This window comes from Cyrtonyx montezumae, unplaced genomic scaffold (genome assembly GCF_038088225.1).
Source record: "Cyrtonyx montezumae isolate F1298 unplaced genomic scaffold, pur_monq_1.0 scaffold_30, whole genome shotgun sequence".
In the NCBI taxonomy this organism is placed as follows: domain Eukaryota; kingdom Metazoa; phylum Chordata; class Aves; order Galliformes; family Odontophoridae; genus Cyrtonyx; species Cyrtonyx montezumae.
This window is the reverse complement of record NW_027072035.1, coordinates 9,231,128-9,256,825: the sequence shown is the minus strand read 5'-3', so window position 1 is coordinate 9,256,825 and position 25,698 is coordinate 9,231,128. Positions and strand designations below refer to the sequence as shown.

General features: G+C 37.4%; 1 protein-coding gene and 1 long non-coding RNA gene across 3 annotated transcripts in view; both read left to right on the top strand.

The window, feature by feature from the left end:
- Positions 1-25,698, top strand: part of EPB41L4A (erythrocyte membrane protein band 4.1 like 4A) — a 128,185-nt gene that overhangs the window by 45,398 nt on the left and 57,089 nt on the right. For both annotated transcript variants that reach the window (XM_065744247.1, XM_065744248.1), the window contains exons 2-7: positions 5,113-5,217; positions 13,860-13,911; positions 15,075-15,153; positions 17,590-17,687; positions 18,788-18,908; positions 24,661-24,748. In XM_065744247.1, coding sequence (XP_065600319.1) covers positions 5,113-5,217; positions 13,860-13,911; positions 15,075-15,153; positions 17,590-17,687; positions 18,788-18,908; positions 24,661-24,748 — 543 coding nt within the window. The remainder of the gene's footprint in view (positions 1-5,112; positions 5,218-13,859; positions 13,912-15,074; positions 15,154-17,589; positions 17,688-18,787; positions 18,909-24,660; positions 24,749-25,698) is intronic.
- On the top strand, positions 7,257-9,139 carry LOC136053442 (uncharacterized). The gene is made up of 2 exons (XR_010622650.1): positions 7,257-7,451; positions 7,774-9,139. It is a non-coding gene; the product is annotated as an uncharacterized LOC136053442 (long non-coding RNA).

Genomic DNA, 25,698 nt, shown 5'->3' with positions numbered 1-25,698 from the left:
CGTTATTATAGTTAATGTAATTCGTCTGTCAAATGGTAAGCATAAGTATTAATGAAATGGATAATTATTATTAGCAGATAGATTAGCGAACAGTTTTTTAAATAAAACTGGTGTGGATTGAAACTTTTCACACGGAAGTACTTGCTTCAATTTACGAAATATCATTCATGCTTGGCAAGAGATCAGTTGTAAAGCATTATCAAATATTGAATTACATTTCCAAAAGTTAGCTGTCTTTCCATTACTCTTTCTTGCTCTAACACCGCTTTGCTGACTTCAGTGAGCTCTGATGGTTGCTTGGAGCACTTCTCATGCATGCATGTGTACAAATTGCACAGCTATATAAACGTTCTATCTGGTGGGGTGGCTCGATGTTATGTATGCATGATCTGAAGCTGACTGCCCTGGATTACAGATGCTGCTATAAGCTAAACTGAGATCACACTACACCGTTTTGAATAATTATAGTGGTACTTGGGGTGGTCTTGCAGTCTTCTGCTGCTCTGCATTTTATTGCTTGCTGAAATTCTTACCTATCTCCTGAAAAGAAGCCAACTGAGCTGAAGTAGTTTCCTATAACCCAAATATTGTGATAAATATTTATTTCAATTTTTTATGGGTATTTTTTTCAGAGTGAAGTATGTTAGTTTATACATACTTTTCTGTAATTAGGCATCTAAATGCACTTCAGGAAGTAGTTACAGGGGGAGAGCTTTAACCAGTTTGGGATTCTGCCACAGGAGTTTTCACCTGTTAAGGAGCTGCCACCGAAGTAGACTTTGTAAGGTACCTATAAATTTGGGATATGTAAAATTTTTTCAGAATCAGGCAAGTAAGCTACAACTTTGGATGTATTTCTGGAGTGGCATGTCCTAACTGTAAGCAATTAGATCACCATTAGTAAAAACAACAAATTGTTGACAAATTAAAAATGGGTGTGCTACAGATAACATTTCAGCACCCAGCACAGGCACTATATCAAGTTCCTAGGAGCATAGATGGGGAAACCTGTCCATGCAGTTATAAACTTGTGAGATGTTCTCAGGATATGAAAAGCTGAAGTTGGTTTGTCTGCTATCAGTGAAAGACAGGGAGATGGAAATGGATTTTTATAATTCAGGTGTTTCATTTGTATGGTGTGTACTTAGGACAGAAAGTGCTATTACACTTGCATGTGTTAGATCCTCAGCTTCTGCAGTGTTTACTTAGGTGATTTTTTGGGACAGAATGATTGCACATACAAAATAACAATAATTTGAATTTTTCTCTGTTTGAACATGTGTACTACAAATTGAAGTCAAGCTATTTCATCTAGTTGAATATTTGTAAATATTAGAGGTTGTTAATTTAACTACCTTCTCTGCTTGAACATGCGTTGTACATACTGAGGGCTGTCAGGTTGACTTTGCTGGAGAAATGGGATACTTATTAAATACTGATGGCCATCAAGAACTTGGATTTTAGAGCCCTGTGCCTTGCTGCTTTTACAGGTGGAAGGTGATGGCAAACTGTGTTGTTATCTGGTCTTTTCTTAGCTTGATGTACAGGGGGAAATATATCTGAGTGAGCAAGAACAGTACTCTCCAAGTAATACTTGGAGATGCTTGTTTCTTTGACGTGCTTAACAGGAGCCGTAGGGAGTCTACTCCTGCGAAGTTACATGATCATAGACTGGTTTCATACAACAGTTTCTACTTAGAAGCCTTTAATTAGAGCAAAATACTACAATTTGTGCCCCTGTCTCTACCTGCGCTTTGTCTCCAGTGCTTGCAAGCGCAGAGTGTACTGCACGCGCAGCAGCTGCTCCCTAGCAGATAGTGCAGCTCATGTGCACTTCTTGCACAAAAGTCTCATTGGAAACATGAGCAGTGTGGCCATACCAGTGGGGAAGGTCTGGGGATGGTTCGTCGGTGCTTTTCAATCTCCCAGCACAATTGAATACCATTCTTCATAGCAACTCCCTGCTTTTCAGTGGGCTAATAAACTTCTTTAATCCACGTGAGAAAATCTTCTGCTCTTCTTCTGTATTCTTATCTTGTGCCAGTATATAAGCAGTAAATAATTTGACATCAGCTGTGACTTTCCAACAGACTTAATGGTGGCAGGGGAAAGGCAGTCATGCCAGAAGACAATGGCTGTACAAAACCAAAGTTTTAAGCTTTCTTGTAAGGACTTGAACTCATCTGCATCTTCCCCAGCATTTATGAGAGTAAGAGTTAAGAGTCCATGGGTTGAATTGCTTTCAGGAGAAAGGTTTCCAGTGGGTGCTTGAACTAATAAAGGTGATACAGTGTTGTGCCTGGTTTTGTTTATAGTAAATAGAGGCTTCAGTGCCTACATTGCTTTCCTCATGGGCGAGGGACTAGAGTCCCTCTGAGACAGTCACTGATGTGCCTCTAGTTTAGTATTAAAATTCATCTAATGTTGAGTGTGGATGTGATTTGGCTTGCTCTGCTGCAGTACAAAGGGGGGTACAACAGTACAGAGGAAAAACAAACAACAAAACTAACATAAAGGAGAAGAACCTCATGGAGGATTTAAGACAAGGAGCATCCTGGAAAAGAATAATTCTTGCTGCAATGTGAATATGTAAAAGTATTGTACCATGCCAGTTTTAAAGGAGCTGTTTCTTTTTGATCGAAGTAACACAACTGAATCAGATCTCTCCTTTACGTTTTGCCTGTCATTTTCTTTAGCCAGTAGAAACCTGCCTTTCTGGTTTAATGAAGCCACAGCGCTAACATGTAGAGCAAGATGTTATGACTCATTTGAACAATTCTTTGTTCTCTCTTGCAAGCACTGCTGATGAAATTTTCAAACATGCTTGGGTTTACCCTCTGAGAATACAAGTCTGTTGCAAGTCTGAGCTTAATACAAGTTGGATTATTTAGTCTTTGCACTGCCACATGCTGTGAACGAAATCCTCAGTGCTGGGAAAATATGAGATTAAGGCAGGTGAGGATAGGATGAAGGGCAGGGGATGGCCCTTCCCTCTGCAGGCCTCTGACTCAGGGCTGCCTGCCCAGCCGTGACAGGATATGAAAATCATTGCCCCTGCAAGGGAGGGCTGTGGAAGGTAGTGGCACCTGGCATGGTTGGCTGAGGATCTTGTCATGGACGTGGGGGACTGCCTGCTGCTGCAAATGAGACGGTTCTGCTCAGTTCTGCCTAAGCTGGGTTGCCTGTTTCTGCAGGAACTACAGCAATAGGAGTGACAACTGAGCTGTGTTGAGACAATAAATAAACAGGCGTTTCTGTTCTTCCTCAACCTAGAAATTGAAGTAAAATACAGATAAAAAAGGTTTTTACACATTCATCTCTGAAAGAGAAGAAGGGAATCTAATTTCAGCCAAGTTGGGTGTGAATTGTGTTTTTCAGGGACAACAGGTAGTGCTTAGACGCCATGGGAGCAGAACTGTCTGAAGACTCTTGCACAGTCCACTGCAAACTTAAGCTGATTGAAAAACTGCCAGCCGAGAAGGCTAGCTGAATCCTGAATTGTGTAATTGTGCACAATTGTGTAACTTTGACTCTCACAAGAATGAAGTTTCTGTGTTATTTTAATGTCTTCGATTGCTTCCAGGAGTGTGTGGAAGATGTGTAAGATATCTGACTGGAAAACTCACTGCTCCATTTTTGCACTGGATTACTGTTTTTTAGGTCTGCTAATAAAAGTTCAGTTTGTTTTCAAGGTGTCTGTTAATCCAACCATTGTGTTGCAGTGGTTTCTTCAACATTCTAAAACGTCAAAGAAATGTGTTTAGAGAATGTGTTTAGAGAATATCTGTTTATCTTTGTTATCCCCTTCCCTAAATTATTTTTTGTTTTGTAGATAGTTAAGTCTCACTCTGCATGCTGAAGCTGTATCTGCTTCCAATTGCTTGGAAGGATACATTGCAACAGAAGTTTATATTGCCATTGCTTTCTTAGATTGTGATTACTCATCTGAAAATTTGTATTGACCTTGCCAATGTAACTAGGCACAGATGATGACCAAGTGCACCAGCTGAAAAGGAGTAGATGGGTCTTCCTTGTCATTTTTTGGTTGAAACTTCACTAGCAAGTCTTGTCATTGTGGGCATTTTCTTGTCCTTATTATGAATATAGCCATTTTATTTCGGAAATAATTTGTTCATAGGCTAAAAAGTAAAACAATACAAACACAGCGTCCACTTCTCCTTCATCTCTTTTGCATTTTTGTTACAGTCTAAAGAATAAAAGAGGATGCAAATCTAATGTAAATTGGTCATTGTCATCACATCTTTCAACTGCATTTGTCAAGCCATTAACCAAAACTTAGTTATGAATTATTTCCATATTTTCATGTGTATTTTAGAGCTGAAGTAGTGAAGGGCTTGAAATGATTCTGAGGATTCGTCAGTTTGTGTAATTATTCTCATCCTCCTACCTTCTTAATTGTGTTGGCTGCCAGGCAAAGCAACAAATAAGAGGCTTTCAGGTGGAAATGAACTTATTTTAAAATGTTATCAGCAGTAGAATGCTGTATGTAGTATTGTCTGCAGCACTGTTTGCTGATGCTGGAATGTATCTGCAAGTAAGTACTATTAAAGAAAAGCTGCGTCATATAGGATTGCTCCTACTTCTGTGAAAAACAATATAAATGAAAACACATGCAGTGCAATCTGCTTTACCAACAGCAGGAACAGAGTAGCTAATTATGCCTGGCTTAAGTCTTAAGGACAGTTCAGCTTCCTGATCTTCACTGTGAAGTTATGAGTGACAGGCCCCTACTTGAAGGAAGTATATGATTTTCGAACTGACATATATCATGAGGATAAGAGTTTTGTTCAGAAAACAGAAAATTGCAAGAAAAAAACACTGTATGATGCAAGTACGCTTGTGTTTGTTCTTTTGTTGTTGTTGTTGTTTGTTTTCTATCTATTCACCTGCCAGCTACCTGAACATGTTTACAGAATGCTTGCCTAAACGCGTCCTAGAACAAAATATTTCTGCATAGCTGACATTTTAATAAGAGGCACAGGGAACTGCCTCCTGTTTTTAGACACAGCTAACAATACATGAATGCCACTGCACATTGCTGACAACAGCAGAGCATCTTTGTGAAAAGGCTGTGTAAATTCTTTCCCACAGAAGTCAACGAAAGGCTCGGTTGTCCTGGGCTACGTATTTCGTCACTTAAACCTAGTGGAGATAGATTACTTTGGACTGCGCTACTGTGACCGGAATCATCAGACGGTGAGTAAAAGACAAGGAAAATGGGATTTTCCGTTTGTAAAATTTACTATTTTTGATGTGTGCCTGCAGACTGTTAGATCACATTTTCACTGATTTTCACTTGTTTCCTACTTAAGTTTTCCAGTAGTAATTTGTTTTTATTTGTTTGCATTGGAATGGCCATTAGTAGAAATAGAATCATACAGGAAATTCTGCATGAAAACTTTGCAAACAAAAGGAATCGCAGAATCATAGAATGTCCTGGGTTGAAAAGAACTCAAACATCATCTAGTTTCAACCTCCCTGTTTGAGCAAGTTTGCCAGCCACTAGGCCAGGCTGCCCAGAGCCACATCCAGCCCTGCATACAGAAAGCACAAATAGTACCAACTGTGATATGAAAATAGGATTAATATATATATATATTTTGTCAGTGCTTAGTGGGTGATGCTTTCCTGGTTGGGAGCTCTCAGTGAGGAGGATCATCATCAGCTTGCTCTTACTTTGCCTGTGGCTGTTCTGCCTAGAAGGGAGCATCCCCAAGTATGTCATGGATTGATTCACTTGGGCTTATTGCTGAGCTGCTGTTCTGGAGTGTAGCCCTTTGCCATGGATGTATTATATCCAAACATGTCCTTTGTGTATGCTGGTGGAGTAGCTTGTTTGTTGGTAGAGCCTCAGAAGTCAAGATATTGATCATGATCTTTTGTCTCTCCTTGGACTGGCTGTGTCCTCAGGCCTCTTACTCTGAGGAAAGAATTTCTCTTGAGAAGGACACACAAGACAGGCCGAGCTTTCTTCAACAGGAGATTATGATTCTTAATAGATAAGGAAGTTGAAACTAATCTGGGGTGTTTTGGCCAAAGCAGACTGTGGCATGGGGCAGTGCCACCAGGTGTTACCTCCCAAAATGACCTGCAAAGCATTTCAGAAGAGTTTTTGAATTGACTGAATATTTGTCATTTTCTTCACTTTAGGCGAAGTAGAAATGTGGATACCAAAGCCAGTACAATATTAGGAAAAGAGTACTGAATGCTACTGAGATATATATGCAGCTGCACTTAATCAATCTTTATTTCTGTGTCACAGCCTAGATGTTTGTAAATTCAGTGCCTTGATAAGCTTCTAACTAAATTTCATTCAATGGGGAAAACATAAGATTGAGCTGTAAACCTTAAAGTATTTTTTATTTCATGAGGAAATTAGGGTTTGGTTATAGAACAGATAGATTTTGTTGTTGTGTTGCTTTTATAATTTTTGAGTGTTTTTCTGCTCCCAGAAGTGCTTCATTTTTTCCTGTAGACAAAACAGAAATGGCTATTACTGGGATCATTTCCAGAGGCATGCATACTGTGTATTTAATGTTGTTCATAGTATTATGAAAATCAGAGAAGATTACATCTCTTCTGTGAAAGATTTAATGTACAAATGCACATTTTAGGATGTATCCAGCTAACAGAACAGCTAATTTGATGTTGTGCATTTGTTATCAGTGCATTTTGTATTATGATAGTGTGCATGAGAAGTAGGCCATAACCCCCTTAACTCAGCTTCTTCAAATAGAAATACAACCTTTTTGCTTTTTTCTCCTACATCATGCTCTAACAGTATAAATCCAGCAGTAGCTTTTTCCTTATTTTCTGTCCAGCTTCACATCAGTAAGCTACCATACTCCTTGTTTTCCCCAGGGATTTATAGTCCTAGAGTCACAGTCACCTAGTTTAGAAAAGACCTTCAAGGTTATCAAGTTCAACCATCAACCCGACCTACTAAGTGCCATCACTCTGAAGTAACACATCAGTACATCTTTTGCATACCTTCTGCAATGAGTACTTCAGTATATCCCTAGGCAGCCCATTTCAATGCTTGACCATGCTTTTGCTGAAGAAATTCTTGTTAATATCCAGTCTAGCCCACTCATAGTGCAACTTTAGACCATTTGTTCATGTCCTGTCATTGTTCACTTGAGAAGAGACACCAACATCCTCTTTGCTGCAAGCTCCGCTCCTTTGAGGTAGATAAGGTAGGTGGTGATGAGGTTTCCCTTCAGCCTCCTGTTCTCCAGGAGGGATCAAGGATTAAAAAGAGAAATAACCCCAGTTCCGTCTGCAACTATTTTTTTTCCTAGTCTTTTCACCAGCTTCATTGCTATTCCCTGAATGTGCTTGAGCAGCTCAGTATCCTTCTTGTAGCAAGGGGCCCAAACCAGAACCAACATTTGAGAGTTATTTTCTCCCCCTAACCATAGATTTTCTTTGTAGGGGAGTCCCAGATGTATGGGAGTGGTGCCCATATCAGCCTTGTCTTGACACAGAGCTAGGGAGCTGCCTGTGTGCACAGTTGGAGACAGTAACTGTGGTCCTTGTCAGGAAGTGCATCTGCTTACCACATAGGTGCTGCTTTAGTGACTAGATGAGGTTGTGCTGCAGGCTTTGCACCTGGGCTGTGTTATAGCAAATGCTCTGAAATTGCCTACTGCTCTTGTTTGTCTGTATATGGGTAATTAAAACTTGGAGTTGCTTTTTCTGGAAAGTCCGTAAGTGAGTAAATGTGTTCAGTTTTATATGTCTTGATGCTAGCTTGTTATTTTTAGTGAAATCTTGTAGTGTCTTAAAAATGACCAGTAAAAAGGAAAGCTTCCATGAAATAAATATCACCTTGCACTCATGATATAAACACATATTCAATTGTATACTGAGTATTGATAAAATGTTCTGGTCTGTTAAGGGAATTAGCCCTGTAGTGTCAGGCAAGAAACCTAGTATGATTTTTGGACTGGGTATGTTCTAGTTTGGCCAGAGCAGATTTCCTGAGGGAAAAGGGAACAGATTGGTTTGTTAATTAGTTTTAAAACTACACCTCTGAGTTAATATCAGACTGAAAAATGTGTTTGGAGTTTTGGCCACCTATTAACACATTGCTCATTGTGGGAATATTTTATTATTTACCCTGTCAGGTTTTTTGTGATCCTAAATATTTAACTGAATGATGGATTAATTATGGTGAATAAAGCCACAAATTTTAAAGGACATAACCCAGTTATAAAACATGTATTTATGTGTCTTATTAAAGATTTGAAATAACCTATTTGGTAATTTTCCCCATTATTTTTTGCATGCTTCCACACTTCCAGGTGGTCTTTTAAGTACTATGTTTGTGAGCTACGTCTTAGGTGGGTGGTATCATAATTACTTTAGTAGTACCAGGGGCTCTAATGAGTGAGCAAGGTTTCATTGTGCTGTGTAGTGTAAGAAGGTATGACACTAAAATGACCTATTCCTGAACAAACTAATTATCAAGTGAGAAAATAGGAGATGACAAAAAAACTGATGGAACTGGATGACACCAGAAGGGTCGTGAACAGCAGATAAAGCACAACTTGGATGACACTGTTGCTGGGGTTGTGTTACACACATTTATCTTTATTGTCATTATAGCTTGCCTCTAAACTTTCCATATTAAGAGAACAGTATATAATTTACAAAATAAATGAATGTTTGGAGTCAACAGAGTACTTTGTGCTTAAGCTGTATCTACTTGTGCTCTGTATAAGAAGGAAGTATCTTGTAATAATTAGTTAAGATGTAGTATTCAGTAATTTATTTTAAAACTTAAGACTTCGTCAGAATGAACAGATGGGTTGTGCTAATGCTGCAGGTTGTTGGTAGTATTTCCTAACCTCTTCTGCTGCTGCCTTTGTGGCATTCCCAGTGTGCCTCAGGGCAGGTAGCTGGGCTAATTACAGCTTTGGCAGGAGGCCAGTATTTTCTTGAGGCACCCAGAAGAGAATGGAAATGGCAGTCTTTGCACATATCTCAGGAAAAGCTGAGCTGCATTTGATGAGGCAAAGGGTACCTTGAATCCACAAACCATTTTCTTGTCATAGCACAAAAGGATGTTGAAAAGTCATACTTCTAGAGCTTCTTTTACAGAAAAAAAAAATAATTCTATCTCCCTTGTTGCAGAAAAGTAGGTATCCACAAACATTTTAAATGCCTGTTGATAGTATTGCCTGGCTGCAATTTATGGTCTGACATTCATCAGACTGCCACCATCCAGCCCTGGCTGAACTCTCACACTGAACCCTCTTAACCCAAAGCTGCAAAGCAAATACTTTCTTTGTCTTCTTCAGTTTAACTCTAATCTGAGCTGTTGTATTCACAGAGTACAGAACAGTGACATTCTCTTAGGGTTTCAAGCAGAGAAATACAAATAGAGAAAGCGGTAACACCGTGTTAATTCAGCATCATATCCAAGCTGATTTCCTCCACCCCAGTTAGTTGAATGCATTGATATGCCAACCTGCATGTACTGCTCCAAAATATGAAACACATGTGAGATAGCAGTGCTGTATCTGTGCATAGTAGATGTCTATAATAGATGTATTTTATTTGTAGCTCTGAAACTGACCTGTCTGCTGTGAGCTGCGTGCTGCAGTTAGACCTGCTTTGGTGAAGCTGAGCACAGCAAACAGAGCCATGAACTCATCTCTGCTGTGCCACCGCATGGACGGAAGGGTTTCCAGATCCATCCTGCATGGATGATTAATGAAAAGTAATTATAAATGAAATAAATAAAGTATTTCAGTATACTTAGGCTGTTATTCCAATTTGGAAATGATAACACTGAACAGACTATATGTAACTTAACTATAGGAAGAAAACACATGATTATAATAAAACATTTGTTTACAATTGAAAATGTCTGTTTTGTGGGACATTACTGTCGCATCCTGTAGTCTACATTTTGATCTCAAGAACCTAGAAAAGCACACATACTGTGGCTAGCTCATATTGTGTTTTTGTGTGGATTTGACATTTGCTCACAAAGTTATTAACGCTAAATTATAGAAAAAGGAAGAGACTAGGGCTTGTTAAAATGAAACTGGAAACTGATAATATTGATTAGAAACCAATGATTGTAGAAGATACGAATGGATTGAAACAATATAGACAAAGTTCATGGTTAGCTGACCTAAAGGCAGTTGAGCAGAAAGAGTGAGATCTCAAAGTGCTGCAGGGTCAATATGGAACTCACACTGGTATTGATCTAGTACTAAGCATACTCAAAATAATTTCAATTTCTAATAAAAAAGATAAGTGTTCCATACTTCGTATTTTGTATATAGAAATACCTGAGTTATAAATTTTGTATTATTAAGAGGGAGAACTTTTCAGTTTTCAGGTTTTGAGGTTACCCAGTTGTCTTCAGTTTACCAACTTGTGTTTGCATGCACAGAACATTTGCAGAAAAAGCTGATTGAATAATTCAGATAGTATTGCCTTAAATTATGGAACAATCTTGATAATTTCAGATTACAATAAATAAGATCTGTTTTTGATTCTTTGTTTAAAATGTGAACAAAAAAGAATGTCCTCTAAGTACAGCTTGGTAAGAATCTATAAGACAGCATAGGATTTAGTCTGAAGTTGATAAATTTGTCTCTACCAGACATTTCATTGATTGATACTGCAGCAAACATTTCAACCTGGTTAATATTTTATTTCAAGCATGTCGGTGGAATTTGACCTAGCTTTAACCCTGTACAGATTCAAGAAATAGAGATTGTAGATTCATGAAAAAATGTTTGCACCCATTTTAAAAGTGCTAATTATGAAATACTGTACTGTGCATGGATGCAGTACTCTTCAGACCTTTCCTCAGTTTGAAACCTTTATATGGAGGCCAGATCTGTAAAAAGTACAAATGGCAGTGTAGAGCATGTATTCCTAGATATACAGATAAAAAAATAAAAATAAAAATAAAAAGAATTGGGCTGCAGATTGGAGCTAGTTTGGCATTCACAAATGCAGAGTTTGTTAGTGTTTGCTGTGCAATGTGTGTTGTGGGTTTTTTTTAATACATTTCTCTTTGCACGTTAATAGTTGAACCCATGAGCTCTGAACTATGTCCAGCACTATTTGTGTATATATGCAAGCCTTTAACATGTATCTAATACACATTATTATGTATGTGTGCATATGTATATGTAGAGTTCTCTGTTTTAAGAGTTTATTGCTTTTTAAATGTTCTCATCTTTGTTGTCTAATGTAGGCTTGAAAAGGGCCTTTTAATTACCCCTGAAATTCCATTAATCTTTGGCTTATAAGTGAAGTTAGAGATCCACATCCCACCACCATTCAGGAAAAGTTGGCAGCCTTTAAAATGATGAGTAGCTACACAGCAATTCTAAGTATGGCTAGTGAGATGACAAAACAGATTAGAGTCTTGCCTATTCCCCACTGCTCTCTGTTCTAGCAGTAAACTCACTGAGCTGAGCAGCTTAACCTCACCTATGCAGCATGTAGATATGGAGGGTCATAGCTTCCTCACAAGAACCTTTTTTCCTTATGCCAGCTGTGATTCTGTGCTTCCCTCGTGTGAGTAGCAGCAATCTATCTCACTGTGATAGGTTGCACTGAGGATGCAGCTCTCCTTCTGAGTCAGCCTGGGGGAAGGAAAGGAAATGATTGACGTTATGAGATTTGATATTGTTTCCTCTCTGCTCTTCAGGTTCCCTCTTACTCTGAATTTTCAGATTTCCCTCTGAATTCCATACGAAGAATATAATTCATGTTGCAGGTCGAGTGCAGCATGGTGAGAATTGAGATATCTAATTAAGGTGCAACTTCAGATTAGTCATATTTCCTACTCACGTCTGTACAGTCCATACAAACAGGAGTTGTGTAGCTGAATTCTGTTGAATCACAGTCAGTGAGCCAGATGGGCACAAGAGACAATGGAGTTCAGATTATGGGGACAACCGGAAATCTGTAACTGTCTGTGCTTTGTTGGGAATCTTGAGTAATGATCCATAAAAACAACTTTTTTTTTCACTGATTACCTGTCTATGCAGGTAAAGCTAAACTACAGAGAGGTCTGTAAGCCAATGCACCTTGAAGCTGATTTCTGTTCACTTATGGAATACTTCTGATGGAGGAGTTATTCTGTCATATTTTTATCTGATTTTGAAACAGGATAGTTTTAGTCTCTCAATGTAATGTAAAGTCATCGGTGATAAGCAAGCTAGCTTTACAGCGTGTTTTTTTCCTGTGAAGAGGAATTTTCTGTGGTCAGAATGTGCACTGCAGACCTCTTTTGTCTTTTTTTTCTGTCGACTTTGGAATACCTTTATCAGCCTATTGTACTAGCTCAGATAATTTCTGATAAGGATTTCCAATACGATATTTGAGCAAGTGTGACAAGTTTTTCTTTCCATCCCACATTCTTTCAAGATTAAGGTTTCTGCTTAAATAGTTAGTTGATATAGTCAACACATGTAATGAATATTTTTTCCCTTAGTATTTTGAAGTGTTCACTTCTAAAGCCACGTCTTTGTGAAGCTGTTACTCTTGACTGCTGAGCAAATGTGTAGGGATAAGAATCAAATGTAGGATCTTCCTCATTTGTGAAGTACAACCCTAATTATTTTATTTTGAAATTCAACTTGCTACATGGGTGGATGATAGTTCTTACTATTAATTAATTTTAGTTTATGGTGGTTCTTTAGAAACATTCCTGGATTGGTAATGGCAATATTTTCCCACTAGACCAAGATCAAAGCATACAGCTGTTTCTACTACAGATAGATCAGCAGCTAGCAGAAGTAGTTCGTGCTATCAGTTGCTTGAAATTTTCCACTCAAATTCTTTGTAGTGTTTTTCCCTGTCCTCTATGTTACTTGCTCTGTCAGATGAATAGTACAGTGCAAGGAGTTCTCTATGTAGAAAAAGAAAATTTTTTTATTTATCATTTTATTATTCTCTACAGTTAGATTAGGGGGAGGTAAGGAGTTGCTTATAAAAAAGTAAATAAAATCTGCTGTAATTTGCTTTTCTAACAGCTGTGTTCTGCAGCCTTTCTGCTTCTGGTATTTGAGAAACTGACAGTCCTTGATGGTCCTAAAAAGTCCTAAAAATACCTATAGTTACAATTATCAGCAGTCCTGTGAAGCCTTCTCTGCTGAAGGCAGGCTGAACAGCATAATCACAGAAGTTTCCCATAGATGTCTTGGCAGCTTGGGTTGCTCAGCTGAAGCAGCTCGTGTCTGCCTTGTTGTTGCAGGAATTCTCCAACACCCCTACAATCCTTAGTTTTTCAGAAATCAAACATAGCACTTTCATTCTTTTGTTGTAGGTTTTGTCTTACATGCTTTGCTCTTGCTATTATGCCAGAGTTCTGCTTAGTTTATTCCCTACAAAAAAATAATTGCTAGGTTATGAGTCAGTATACTACCTGCAGTAGATAAGGTGGACACCAAAACGTATGCTGTGTGATATTTCTGAAGAGCCAGCTTTGTCAGGAGCCTGAGATGTGGTGCATCTTACCAAAAGATTTCCTTTCAGAAAGACTGCTACCCCCAAAAAAGATGTACCGCATTAGACTTGTACTGACAAATATGTTTCTTTTATCAGAGGTGGCTCTACTGGTACACATTTGTCATTGAGAGTCTGAAGTGTGTCAGACATGCATTCTCTAAGCTTCTGTAAACTTTCATGTTTTTATAATCTTGTCTGAGTTTTTATATCCTGGTGAGAAAATAAATCATCTTGCACTGATTTTCTAGGGAAAAATATAAATATTTGAATAAATGTGTAGTATTGCAATAATTCTGTATTAATTTTATGTGCAAAGTGGCTAATTTTCATAATTATCTGTTTCACAGTACTGGTTGGATTCTGCAAAGACGCTTGCTGAGCATAAAGAATTGATGAACAGTACGTATTTAATCTGAACTTAAATAAATTATCTGAAGGTGAAGTAACAGAAGAAATAGTCCACGCAAAACACATCCTGTGCAACAGTTGTATTCTGGTCTCAACAGATTGGTAGTTCTTGAGCTACTTTATTGCTGCAGTTTATAGTTACATCAAAATTTCACACACAGATTGAAAATGCAAGTTATTATTAAAAAAATCTCTGTGATGAAATTTTACTGTAGAATTTAATAAATGATACCATTTGTCATTTGTGTAGTTAATTTTATAGTAGCTCTATACCTCTGCCAACCATACCTTAATAAAACCAAATCAGATTCCTTCTTTTTTTTGGTGAAAATAAAAATGCTGCCTCTTGCTGATAATATAGTGTCTACCCCTGCTGCCACAATTTAGTAAACACAGGTTTAAGATCTGGGAATTATATTGTAATTAATTAATATAATAAGACTGTCATGGTTTTAAGATTTTTGTAATTGGTATTCTACATCATAGTATCATGTGAGGCACCTGGAGTTAACTTTTATTTTAAAAAGAAATCGGAGGGCTTCTATTTAAAAAAAAAATGTAGGAGTAGAGCATAATTGTGTCTGTAAGAATCTCAGTACTTAGTTAACTGTCTTTCTGAAGAGTAATATTTTCAAAATGTGAATTAGAAAATGTTTTCCAAATGTATTCCCTCTAAAGTAGGACATAATTGAGGTGCCTCCATGTGATGTTCCCAAGTATGGACATGATACATAGTAATATTTGGTAAGTCAGGGGATCACAATTCATGCAGAATTAACATTTTTTGAACTATTTTCATAGACAAAAAAGTATCTTAAATATCAAGTTTGAGCAGTAAAAAATCCTGGAGAAATAGAGAGTTAGCAAATAAAGCTAAATTTAATTTATCAAAATTATCACAAGCTCCAAGTAGGTAGACAATATGAGGATAAACAAACAGTAGACTGCAAAAAAAAAAAAAAAAAATACCTAACTGTTATTTTACTCTCTTGTAATTAGCGTATTTGTGTGAAGGTAGCTAAGGTTTTTGGTGGCCTTTTTGTGAAGTAGAAAGATAGACTTATTAATAGCCGTTTTTTCATCAACTAATAGCAATTCACAATAACTGAAAGTTCATAACAATTAATTTTTACACCCATTTATTTTTCTTACAGCTGGACCACCGTACACTCTGTATTTTGGCATTAAATTCTATGCAGAGGACCCATGTAAACTAAAGGAAGAAATAACAAGGTAGAGTATTCAGATAAAAATATAGTTTCCTTGTTTTCTAGGGTAGCAATCTGTTTAGATTCATGTTGTAGTCTGGCAAGACTGTTTTTTGCTTAAACACTAGGACATCTTTCCTTGAATATGTATAGAAAGATAGTTATGACTAGCCTCACAGTGATCAGTATGGACAGCTGTTTGAAAGACCAGGTTAAAAAGGTGTACTTTGGTCCATCAGAAAACAGAGGGACTTTGTGTGCTTTTTTTTCTTTTTTTTTTCATTTAAATAAAACATTGACACATCTGTATGTGTATTGTGCTGTAGTGAAGTTCAGAGTTTAGTTGGGTATCTGAATACAAATGCAGGGAATTTTCTTCTTTATTGGTCGTATTGTAAATTCCAGAACTCCTTTTCAAGGGATGTCTCTTAGTCTTTTTAAAAATACGGAAAGGAAATTGAAGAACTGTGTGTTTTTGATTCTTTTAGCTAAGGTTAGCCTCTACGAAGTATGCACTCAGACACACATTTGCCTGTATTCTCATACAGGATGTTCTGTTTGTCTTTTTTATGACAGATAGAAAATTAGTTTCAGGTTCAAAAATTATTTAGGTAGGTGGACAAAATTAGTGTGCTGACTTGGATTAATATTTCCTTTAATATCCTTGGTGTGTGACACAGAAGAATTCATTAGAATACATGGACTTTATTTTTCCTTAATCAAAGGTGGCAGTCATTGCAGCATGGGCTGAATAATTTGCTTTTATCAGGATGAGATTTTTTTTTTCCCAAAATGCTACTATAGGAACAGAATTCTCCAATATAACAGGACTAACTTGGTAAAAATAACATATACTGAGACTTCATAGCTCAAACAGGATGAGTTACTGCAGTGTGAATCCCCTCTACCATGAAAGTTTGATGTAATTTTTCTCTGCTTTTACGAAGCACTGTCGACCCTTCTTGCAGGGGAAAAAAGGTGGCCCTGGGGACACAGAATCTGTTGCAGTTGCTACTTGAGACGCATCTGGCTTTCTGATTGTAAACTGACAGGATAAATTTTTGAAATCTGTTTTTGTTTTCCTTGTAATAATATTAGTCAATGATTTGCATTGCTAATTGGATCTGCAAAGCTAGTCAAGAAATGTTTTGGTGTAACTCACAAGCTTCCAGTCATGTCTGTGCAGTGTTTGGTCATGTAAAATTTGCACCTGAGAAGGTATATAGGGGGGATTTAAGCAAGTAGTGCACTGTGTTTGTGCTCTCAATCAAAATATACTGAAAAATACACATAAAAATTTCAGAGCATTTATCTAAATAATCTTCTAAATATTGGAAAGAGGGAATGCCTATTCAGAAAAAAATATACAAGTTCTGCAAGCACACTCTTTACTTAGGAGGGATTAAAGGCTATTTTATTTTTTATTTTATTATTATTATTATTTGAAAGTAATTTTCTCCCTAAGTGTGTAATTCCAGTGATATTATAACCGTGTTTCTTTGGAGTGCATGTTTGTTGTTTTAATGATAGGAAAGTGGAGTCTGTAGTTATTGGATGTTAATGATCTGTGGCATTACATGATTACTATTTGCAAATAATAAAAAACTGACAAATTTATAATTACTTCCCAGCAAAATCTAATTCTGGCTTGTAGTCAAAAGCTAATGCAGAGGTGATTCCTATTAACATTCACTGGATGAGTTTGCTAGAAAGAACTGGTGTTTAGGCATGATTATGCACACATGACAAACTTGACTCAAGTTTAGGAACAGGTTTGTTTCTGTGAGAAGCTTAGTAGCTTCAATAGGAATTGGGTAGGAATTCACTTTGTCTGACAAGCAATTAACAGTTATTGGCTCTGGCTGCTATTTCTTTATTTTTTTTCTTAAATTTGTGCTTAGTTTCACTCTGACACAACATGGTGAAACACAGAACTATAGATACTTATATAGAATATATTGATAACGTCATCTGTTCTGTACTGTAGAGCTGCAGAAGTGGTAACTGAAAAATAAGTATAGATCAGAAATACGTTTAATGTTAGAAGGATATAAACTGATTGTGTGCCCTCTCATTTCTTCATGAGGGAATGGACTCAATGAGATCTGCTTCTACTCTAGACTTGATACTCTGGTATTTGGAGGTGAAACCATTGGGTCAGCATTTCTTCCTTGTGTTTATTTGCTGATCAGGTCTTACACGTTTTTTCTGATTCTTAGCCCTCTTCCCTACTTTTGAACTTCTCTAATAAAATCAGGAATAGTTCTTCCCTATCTAGCTTCTTTCACTAGATTAATCATAGTTGTGGTTTAAAAGGAAAAAGAAGAAAAGGGATTCAAACAGAAGTATGTGTAGTTATGCTGAGTGTTGCATTGTCAGTAAATAGGAAGATTATGAAGCATTACTTGGTGCGTCCTGCCCAATATTGATATAATAGTTTCATGTTCTTTCTTTGTTTTAGGTATCAGTTTTTTTTGCAGGTCAAGCAAGACATCTTACAGGGCCGCTTGCCTTGTCCAGTCAACACTGCAGCACAGCTGGGAGCATATGTAATTCAGTGTAAGTTCTGCTGGGCAACTGCAGGCAGCTGTATGCCAGATAATTTCCCTTGCACATAGATCATTTGCCTTCTTTTGTGGCCAAAGACTGCTTATTATTACAGTGCAAAAATCAGCACCTATGGCAAAACTTTCAGGGTATACAAGATACGGTTTTTATTCTGATTTTTTTTTTTGCTATGTGTAATGCTGAAGCGTTTGCTCTTTTATTCAGGCTTTTGTTCTGTATTGTTTTAAGGAGATATTTTGAGAAACACTCAATATTTCTACTGAGCATATAAATTTCTTGAATTATAAGCTATTAAAAAAAAAAAACAAAAAAACATGAGTTCCAAGATGTATTTTTCTTTAGAGCTCTTCTAGCCTCCTTTTTGACTTCAGTAGTGACTGTATAGAAGCCAGTAGGAAATGTTTTCAGATTAGTCAATTCATGCTGCTATTATGAAATGGTAACTTTAACAGAGTTTTGCAGACAACATTTAAGATCAGAATATTTATTTTATAATTGCATGATGTTGCATAAATAAATCTGAGCAATGTATGTGAATTTAAGGCTTTTCAAAAGAAATCATTGCCCATTCATTGTATTTTTTTCATTTAGGAAAGTTAAAATTTTTATTTTAGAAATGGACTTCATGCTCAAGGAATATATTGATATTTTATTGAAGTGTGAAGTCTGGTGTGTCCTCATGAGAAATCATGCTGACCCTTAGAAGAGTCTACTCACAGACACCTCCTTACCCACACCCACACTGACATTTGTATTTGAGTCCCAGAAGTATAGATCACTTCTGTCTGTAATGTTACAGCATATCCAGAGGGAATAGATACTTGAAAAACTAGACTCTTCTTCTCTACCTGTTATACATACTAGAACAGTGATCTAGTATGGACAGTTCTATACTGTAAATTGAAAATTATCGTCTACTTTTCTCCTAAAAAGATACACGCTTCGGAATTTTTAACTGATGGCATAGTCAACTTACAGTCACTTGGAAAGAGATGGATTGGCATAAATATGGGGACTAAATGATGTATTTTTTTTAGTTAACGTGAAACCCTGAATTTTTGTTACCTTTTTTCTCATCTTTTGTATTGCAGCTGAGCTGGGAGACTATGACCCATATAAGCACACAGCAGGTTACGTCTCAGAGTACCGCTTTGTTCCAGACCAGAAGGAAGAGCTGGAAGATGCCATAGAACAGATACACAGAACTCTGATGTAAGAATTCAATATTGTTGGGAGCTTTTGTGCATAGAGATGAATTCAGAGATGCTTGGTAGGTGGGATAGGAAGCACCTGGTAATGCAGAGGGGAGGCCTGCAGCTCTAGAAGAGAGCACAGGGCATCGAGTTGTAACCCTCAGGGACAGAAAAAGTTCTATGTAGATGGAGTTTTCTTTTAGAAACCAAATGAAAAACTGACTGGAAATCAGCCCAGCCTTGGTGATGGTTTTTCTAAATGAGGACTTATTATAGTAGTCCAATTTCCTCTTTGTAGTTCAAAATAATGAATAAAAATCTTTTGACATGTTTGAGTTTAGCTCCCTGTTCAATGGAGTTTTCCTGTGCAATTTTGGGCAGCTTGTTTACAATGCATTTGCCTCAGTCTGCAGTCTGTAAAAAATGGATATAATAGCATTTCTTTTCTTATTACCGCTCTGTGTATTCAAATAATGAACTGTTAGAAAAAAAAACAAACAAACAAAAAAAGCCCAACAACTAATGCAGTAACATAAAGTACTTAGTACAATGGAACCTCTATTTTCTTGCCAGATCCTTAGCTAGGTTAATGAAGCAGTGCCTGTAGCAACCTGTGTGAATCTTTGTGGTGGCAGCTCACATGGCAAGAGGTACCAGGGAAGCAGTTTGTATGCCCACAGTTTGAGTGATAAACTCAATTGCAACATCTGCATAAATTAAAAAGTCAGTTTTGTTTTTACAAGTGTAGAGTCCTTTCATTTTATTATTAACAAGATATTTTATGTAAAACGTATAGGAAGTTGTCATTGTAATTAACTCCACAATAAGGAAGTTGTGATTCATAAGAAAAAAACCAGCGCCTAGAAACAGCCACCATGCAGCACTGAATTACAGGGTATTTGAAATGCTGTTTTTTGTGACAGAAAGAAAGCAAATTAAAAACTTTACAGGAAACTGTAATGCTCTGGAAATGAAGGTGATCTGATGGCCTTCAGAGTCTGAACCATGCACTGCAGAAGTTTGCAGACATCAAAAATGTACCTTAAAACATTTCTTTCATATAAGGAGGATCTGAGAAGACAGAAATATACTTGAACTATGATAGTTGGCAAGAGCAGTTATTGAAGAGATTGTGGGAGTAGAATATTGTGGTTTCTATACACGACGAAGGAGGACTGAAGAAATCCAAAATGGGTATAACAGCAGACTTGAGAGATTAGTGCAAACCCAGGTCAACCTTGGAAAATATTGGAAAGGAGGAATTTGTTTAAATAATAGAGTTTGCAAAGCTTAATTTCTCTGTCATCCGGGTATTAGAATGATAGTCACCTTGGTCGCAAAAAAAATTCAGGAACATTACCCTGTGCAAATACAGCCTACATACCAGTAGCTTTTGTGGCTGATATTCTTAAGGAGAAGGCTTAATTCTACACTGTCACTAAATGTACAAAAAATATTTGAAAATATTTTTAATACCCCATCAAAAGAGAATTCAGAGTCGCTTTCTGTCTTGCTTACTCATTTTCTGAAATAGCCTTTTGTGTATGAATTGCTTTCAGTGAACTTGTTTTAAGGCTGAAATGTTCTTGGTGTAGAGTGACAGAACCAGAGCCAGCAATCACTGTGTGAAAACACTTTAAGTCAGTGCTCTGACTTCCCAACCTGCCACTGTTTGACCACGGTGCCTTCAAACATTGAAAAGAAAAACTGGTTTTGAAAATAAAATATACGAAAGAAGTTCAATTGTACATGAAGCCAAAATAAACATTTACTTGCTTATCTAGAAATTCATGCTCCTGGTAACTCTAAAGAGGCTAGTTCTAACAAGTCCAAGTTAGGTGCAATTGTGATACAACCATTTATTAACATGAGAGCAGTAAGAAACATTTTATGAGTATGTTCATCATAACCGTTGTCAAAGTCATGTAAAGATAATCAGAACTAGCCATCTTGTATGTAGATCTAGATTTCTTGATTTTCTTACTGTAATAAAGCCACAATGTGGATAAAAGTTAATTAATTTCTTGCCTGTAATTTTTGCATGTTAGTGTTAATTGTGCATTATTTGATGATAATAGCTATTAACACAGAGACACGGCTACTCTCTTAGAAAAAGCCTCTTGTAATCAGAGTCTGCGCCAGTTGCCACACTGACATGAGCTTTCTCTTTAAAGGAAGAAAGCCTCTCGTTCAGTGATTATTTCTGAATGGTTACCTGTGTGCTTTTTAGTAATTGATGCATTACAGAGAACCTTAATACAGATCTTCTTCAGAAGTAAAAAAGTGTTGTTGGGTTTTTTTTCCTAATCTGGAGAATGCAAACTGAGGCACAGAGAGTTAGTTTGGTTCAGCATCACAAAGGTTGTGTTTGAGAATTGAAAGTTGAGCTGAAATCCTAAGTACGGACCAGATCACTTCTCTCTTAAGTTTCTCTACTCTTGAGCATAATAAATCAGGTATTTGTTTCAGAAGTCGGTAACCTTGAAAATAACCTCAGAATCCAGGAAAACTCTGTTTGTAGAGTGACATCTGCCTTAAAAAGAGTGTTTTATGTATTTTCTGGTCCGCAGCTCCAATACTTTTTTGCTGCCTGGCTGCGATTAGGTGTCAAGGATTTAAAAGCATTAGAAAACAGTCAGCCTGCTGTTGTCAGCAGCACTGCCAGTGTTGACTTTTGTGTGCTGATGAGAGCACTTTGGTTGTGAATTTTGAAGACTGAATGGGCTGAGAACATGTCCCCAGCTGTCTTGCCTACCAGAGACAAGGTATGGATGGGCTGGTGAAGAAGTCTAAAAAGAGCTTCTTTATCCTCTCTGGAGCCCTGCATGGAAGCAATGCTTTTGCAAGACAGTTGTGTCACTGCTCTCACCTTGCTCCAGATAGTTATGCTCAGAGAAACTTTTTATATTCGTTACTGCTCATGTTCTACACAGCATCAATGTATTTTCAAGGCTTTAATCAGGCGGAAGTTTCTGGAACAAGTTTCTTAATCAAAAAGGATGGAGGAACTCTGGGATGTGTTTTGTGATATTTTTCTTTTCCTGACTGCATCAAGTCTGTGCAGCCTGCTTGCTGTGATAATTGTACCATATGTATGACAGTCACAAAGTGAAACAGGGAAGGAAGGTGAGCTTATATTGTCATGCACATGTGGAAGAGCAAACAGGAGTTTTGAGGAATGCACATGAGGGAGCAGGTACTTATGGTGCAGAAGGAGAGGAATGAAAAAGAGCATTTGCCCTCTGACATAGCCTGCTCCAGACTGCAACAGGTCTGGGACTCATGCTTGGCAAGTGAGCCTTTGGTGTATTTTGAGCAAATATTGTCAGTGGACCAAAGAATGGCTAAAATGGCTATGATAGCTTTGAGAGTCAGCTTTCATAGAATCATAGAATCACCAAGGTTGGAAAAGACCTACAAGATTATCCAGTCCAGCCATTCACCTGTCTATACTGTTTTGGGCTGCGTGTGCTGCTCAGGTGCTCTGTCTACTGGGAGGAGTGGTTTGTATCACCTGCAGGATTGTTAAGTTGCCTCTTCCATCATTAACTGCGAAGAGTGTTTTAGATTTGAAATTTGTTGGCAAGATGTGTGGTGCTGAGGAACACTTGTGTTTTCAAAAAATTAAAAAACTAAAAAAAATTTCAAAAAAATAAAAAAATTTGTGTTTGCAAAAATTAAACAATTCCCCTCTGCTATGATGGGAATTATTTCAGTCAGACTGTTCCAACTCCCCTTCACGTTCTGTCTTTCCCATCTTCATTTGGGAGGATATATCTGTTCTTTAGAAACTTCAGCTCATGTCTTCATTTCCTTAAATATTTTTTGCAGATGCACTTTCTAATAAATTATATATAATGTTGAAAGTTTTTATATACGTGCACACAGTTGCTTGACATTTGAGCCTTTTGGTATTTTCAGAGACAGATGAGAATAGTGGGAAAAGTACATCAGCATTTTATTGTCTGTGATCAGCAAGGAAACACTAGCAGCGGTATTTAAATTGCTGTTGGATTCTAGCATTAATTCATCAGTAGGTTAATTCACATCACTCAGTGCTGATAACCTGCCAGGGAACTCAGTAAGACAATAGTACTTCAGTGAATATTTTGCTTCCATTTTTGAGAGCTACCAAAAAGATGCAGAAAATCAAGTGCATTTTTACAGAAGTGGATAAAAAAACATGCCAGATTGGACTGTGTTGAATAGACAGAGTTCTGTGTACCCTGAATACAGAAATAAGCCATAGCTCTTCTGAGGGATCCAGCTCTGGAAGGAAGGGATTTCTGCTACAAATCTCAGGTTGTTGTGGTTTTAACCAGTGTTGGCAGCTAAGCACCACACAGCCTCTCATCATTGTCCCTTCTACCCCCAGCTGGATTGGAAGAACAAACTTGTGGGTTGAGATAAAGACAGTTTAATGAGAAAGGACCTAAAAACCAACCATCAAACAAAAAGTAAAATTGCGCCGCAAATCAAGTGATGCATTACACAATTGTTCACCGCCTGCTGGCTGATGCCAGCCCACAAGCAATTGCTGCCCCCTGGCCAGTTTCTTGCAGTTTTATGTCTCTGCATGATGCCATACAGTATGGGACATCCCTTTGTTCACTCTAGGTTAGCTTTCCTGGTTCTGTCCCCTCCCAGTTCCTTCTGCACCCCAGACCCCTTGCTGGCAGGGCAGCATGAGAAGCTGAAATGTCTTCAACTCAGTGCAGCACTGCTCAGCAACATCTAGAACACTGATGTGTTATCAGCATTGTTTCTTGAAAAGTCCAAAACCCATTTTTATACCTATTACTTTTAAGTTAGCACTGCCATTTCAAGCATTTCATGTTGTTCTTTTGTTTTCACATTGTGAGGTCTAAAGTAAAGTAGGAGAAGTCTTAAAAATATCTGCTAGGTGAAGAGAACGAGGACATAAGAGGTATGAACATGTATGTGGCAGGATTTTTCCAGGCCTTGTATCAAAATTTTGATATCTACTTCTCACTCTGAATTTGAAATATTGCAAAGGCAGTGGAATAGTTCCTCGAGAGCAGTCATGGCATGAAGCAGATGTTGCATCTTTTTGAGTTGATGTATTTTCAGTGTAAGTTATATATGCCTGCTTTTAAGGTATTAAATGTATTTAGTCTTGTACTTTTTAAAAATAAATCCTCCATAGTTTGTATCCAATCTTGCCTCCCCAGTTTTCCCCTACTGTTTCTTACCAGCATTCAGCTGACGATAGTTTTTCAATGATAAGACTCTACACTGTGTATTGCCAGTTGGTGTGACTTCCTGTAGGCAAGTTATTTTATGAACAGAATAATATTTTACCTGAAGTTACACCCCTTGTTTTCAGTCATCCATCGTAGCTTCTGTAGTGCTGCTGAGGAGAATTAGTTCTCTAATCAGTCACTCCATTCCTGCGTTATTACCATCCAGGTAGTTATTTGAAAAGGAGTTATTTTGCTTATTCACAGCTAAGCATTTAATGTTTAAATTTGAATTTGCGTCAGCAGGGAAAGATTAGACACTGCAATAAGTACATGTTTTATGTGTGATAGTATGTATATGGCTCTTAAAGCAGTTTGTTTAGAATGGGTTTGTGCCTACTTGAAGTCCTACTTGAAGGCAGCAGAAGTAAAGTGCTACAAGGAAAGTGACGGTGCAAACAAATGGTAGGAAGGGTTGCATGTCTGTCCAGCAAATTGTGTTTGTTAATATGATTTATTTTATTATGGTGAATGGAAATGCAATGATGTTATGCATAATTTTGTTTACAGGGGTCAAGTTCCTGCTGAGGCAGAAGCAAATTACTTGGAGGTGGCCAAATCCCTGGAAATGTATGGAGTGGATCTCCATCCTGTTTATGTAAGTATTGTTTAACTATTATAATCTTGCTGGCAATGCAAGAAAATCTATTGTAGCATTGTGGGGGAGTGAATTTATGCTGCTTAGTCACCACAGAATAGCATACAAGATAATAGTGTACCAAAGGAATGCAAAGGAAAGCTTATTTACAGACTGAATAGATTAAGTCGTTAATATGTACAGAAGCCTAGTGGTTTTCAGATGAAAGGTTATGATTGTATCATGCCTACAAAGGACAGTACCCTGAAACAAGAATTTGTATAAATAAAAAATATTCAGGGCAAGTGTCAGAAGAGTTAAGAGAGTGTTATAACTTCTGTCTTTCATAAAAGAATTTGCACGTTATGTTTGTGTAAATAAGTGAATGCTGATAACTTTTGAATACTATTGCAAGAGCTAGTGTTGGGCATCAGTAGCATGTCTCACCTGTTTTGATGCTTTGAATTCTGGAGGTTTTACTAAAGATGAGGAACATGTTTCCTGCCTTTCCTGCGCTGTACCATGCAGCAGTGCACATTGCCTATACTCTCTCAGCACATGCCTCTGCTTCATTTTTAAGACGTTTGTTAAGATTGGATCCAAGTCATCACCTGGAGGCTATGTGCTTCTGGTGGAAATGTCATCCTATCTTGTTAGAATAATTGAGCTTCTGGCAGGCTTTTTTGAATAAATGAAAATCAGAGCTTCAGATGGGAAGTTGCAAAGTAGATAGTTCACTGAGCCAGATGTCAGAATGGTGTAAGATTACTTGAAAGAAAATAAAGAAATCGAGATAATACCAGAAGATTAGGTGTGTATTTCCTGTTGAAAATTGTGTAGCCCACAATATTAAGTGTTTCTAATGTACCTCATGGCTTAATCATATTTATATCCAGCTTTCTGCCCCTCCCACCCACAGAAAGCTGGAGGAGTTACTGAAACAAGCTTTGACATGATCCTGCAAAACCTTG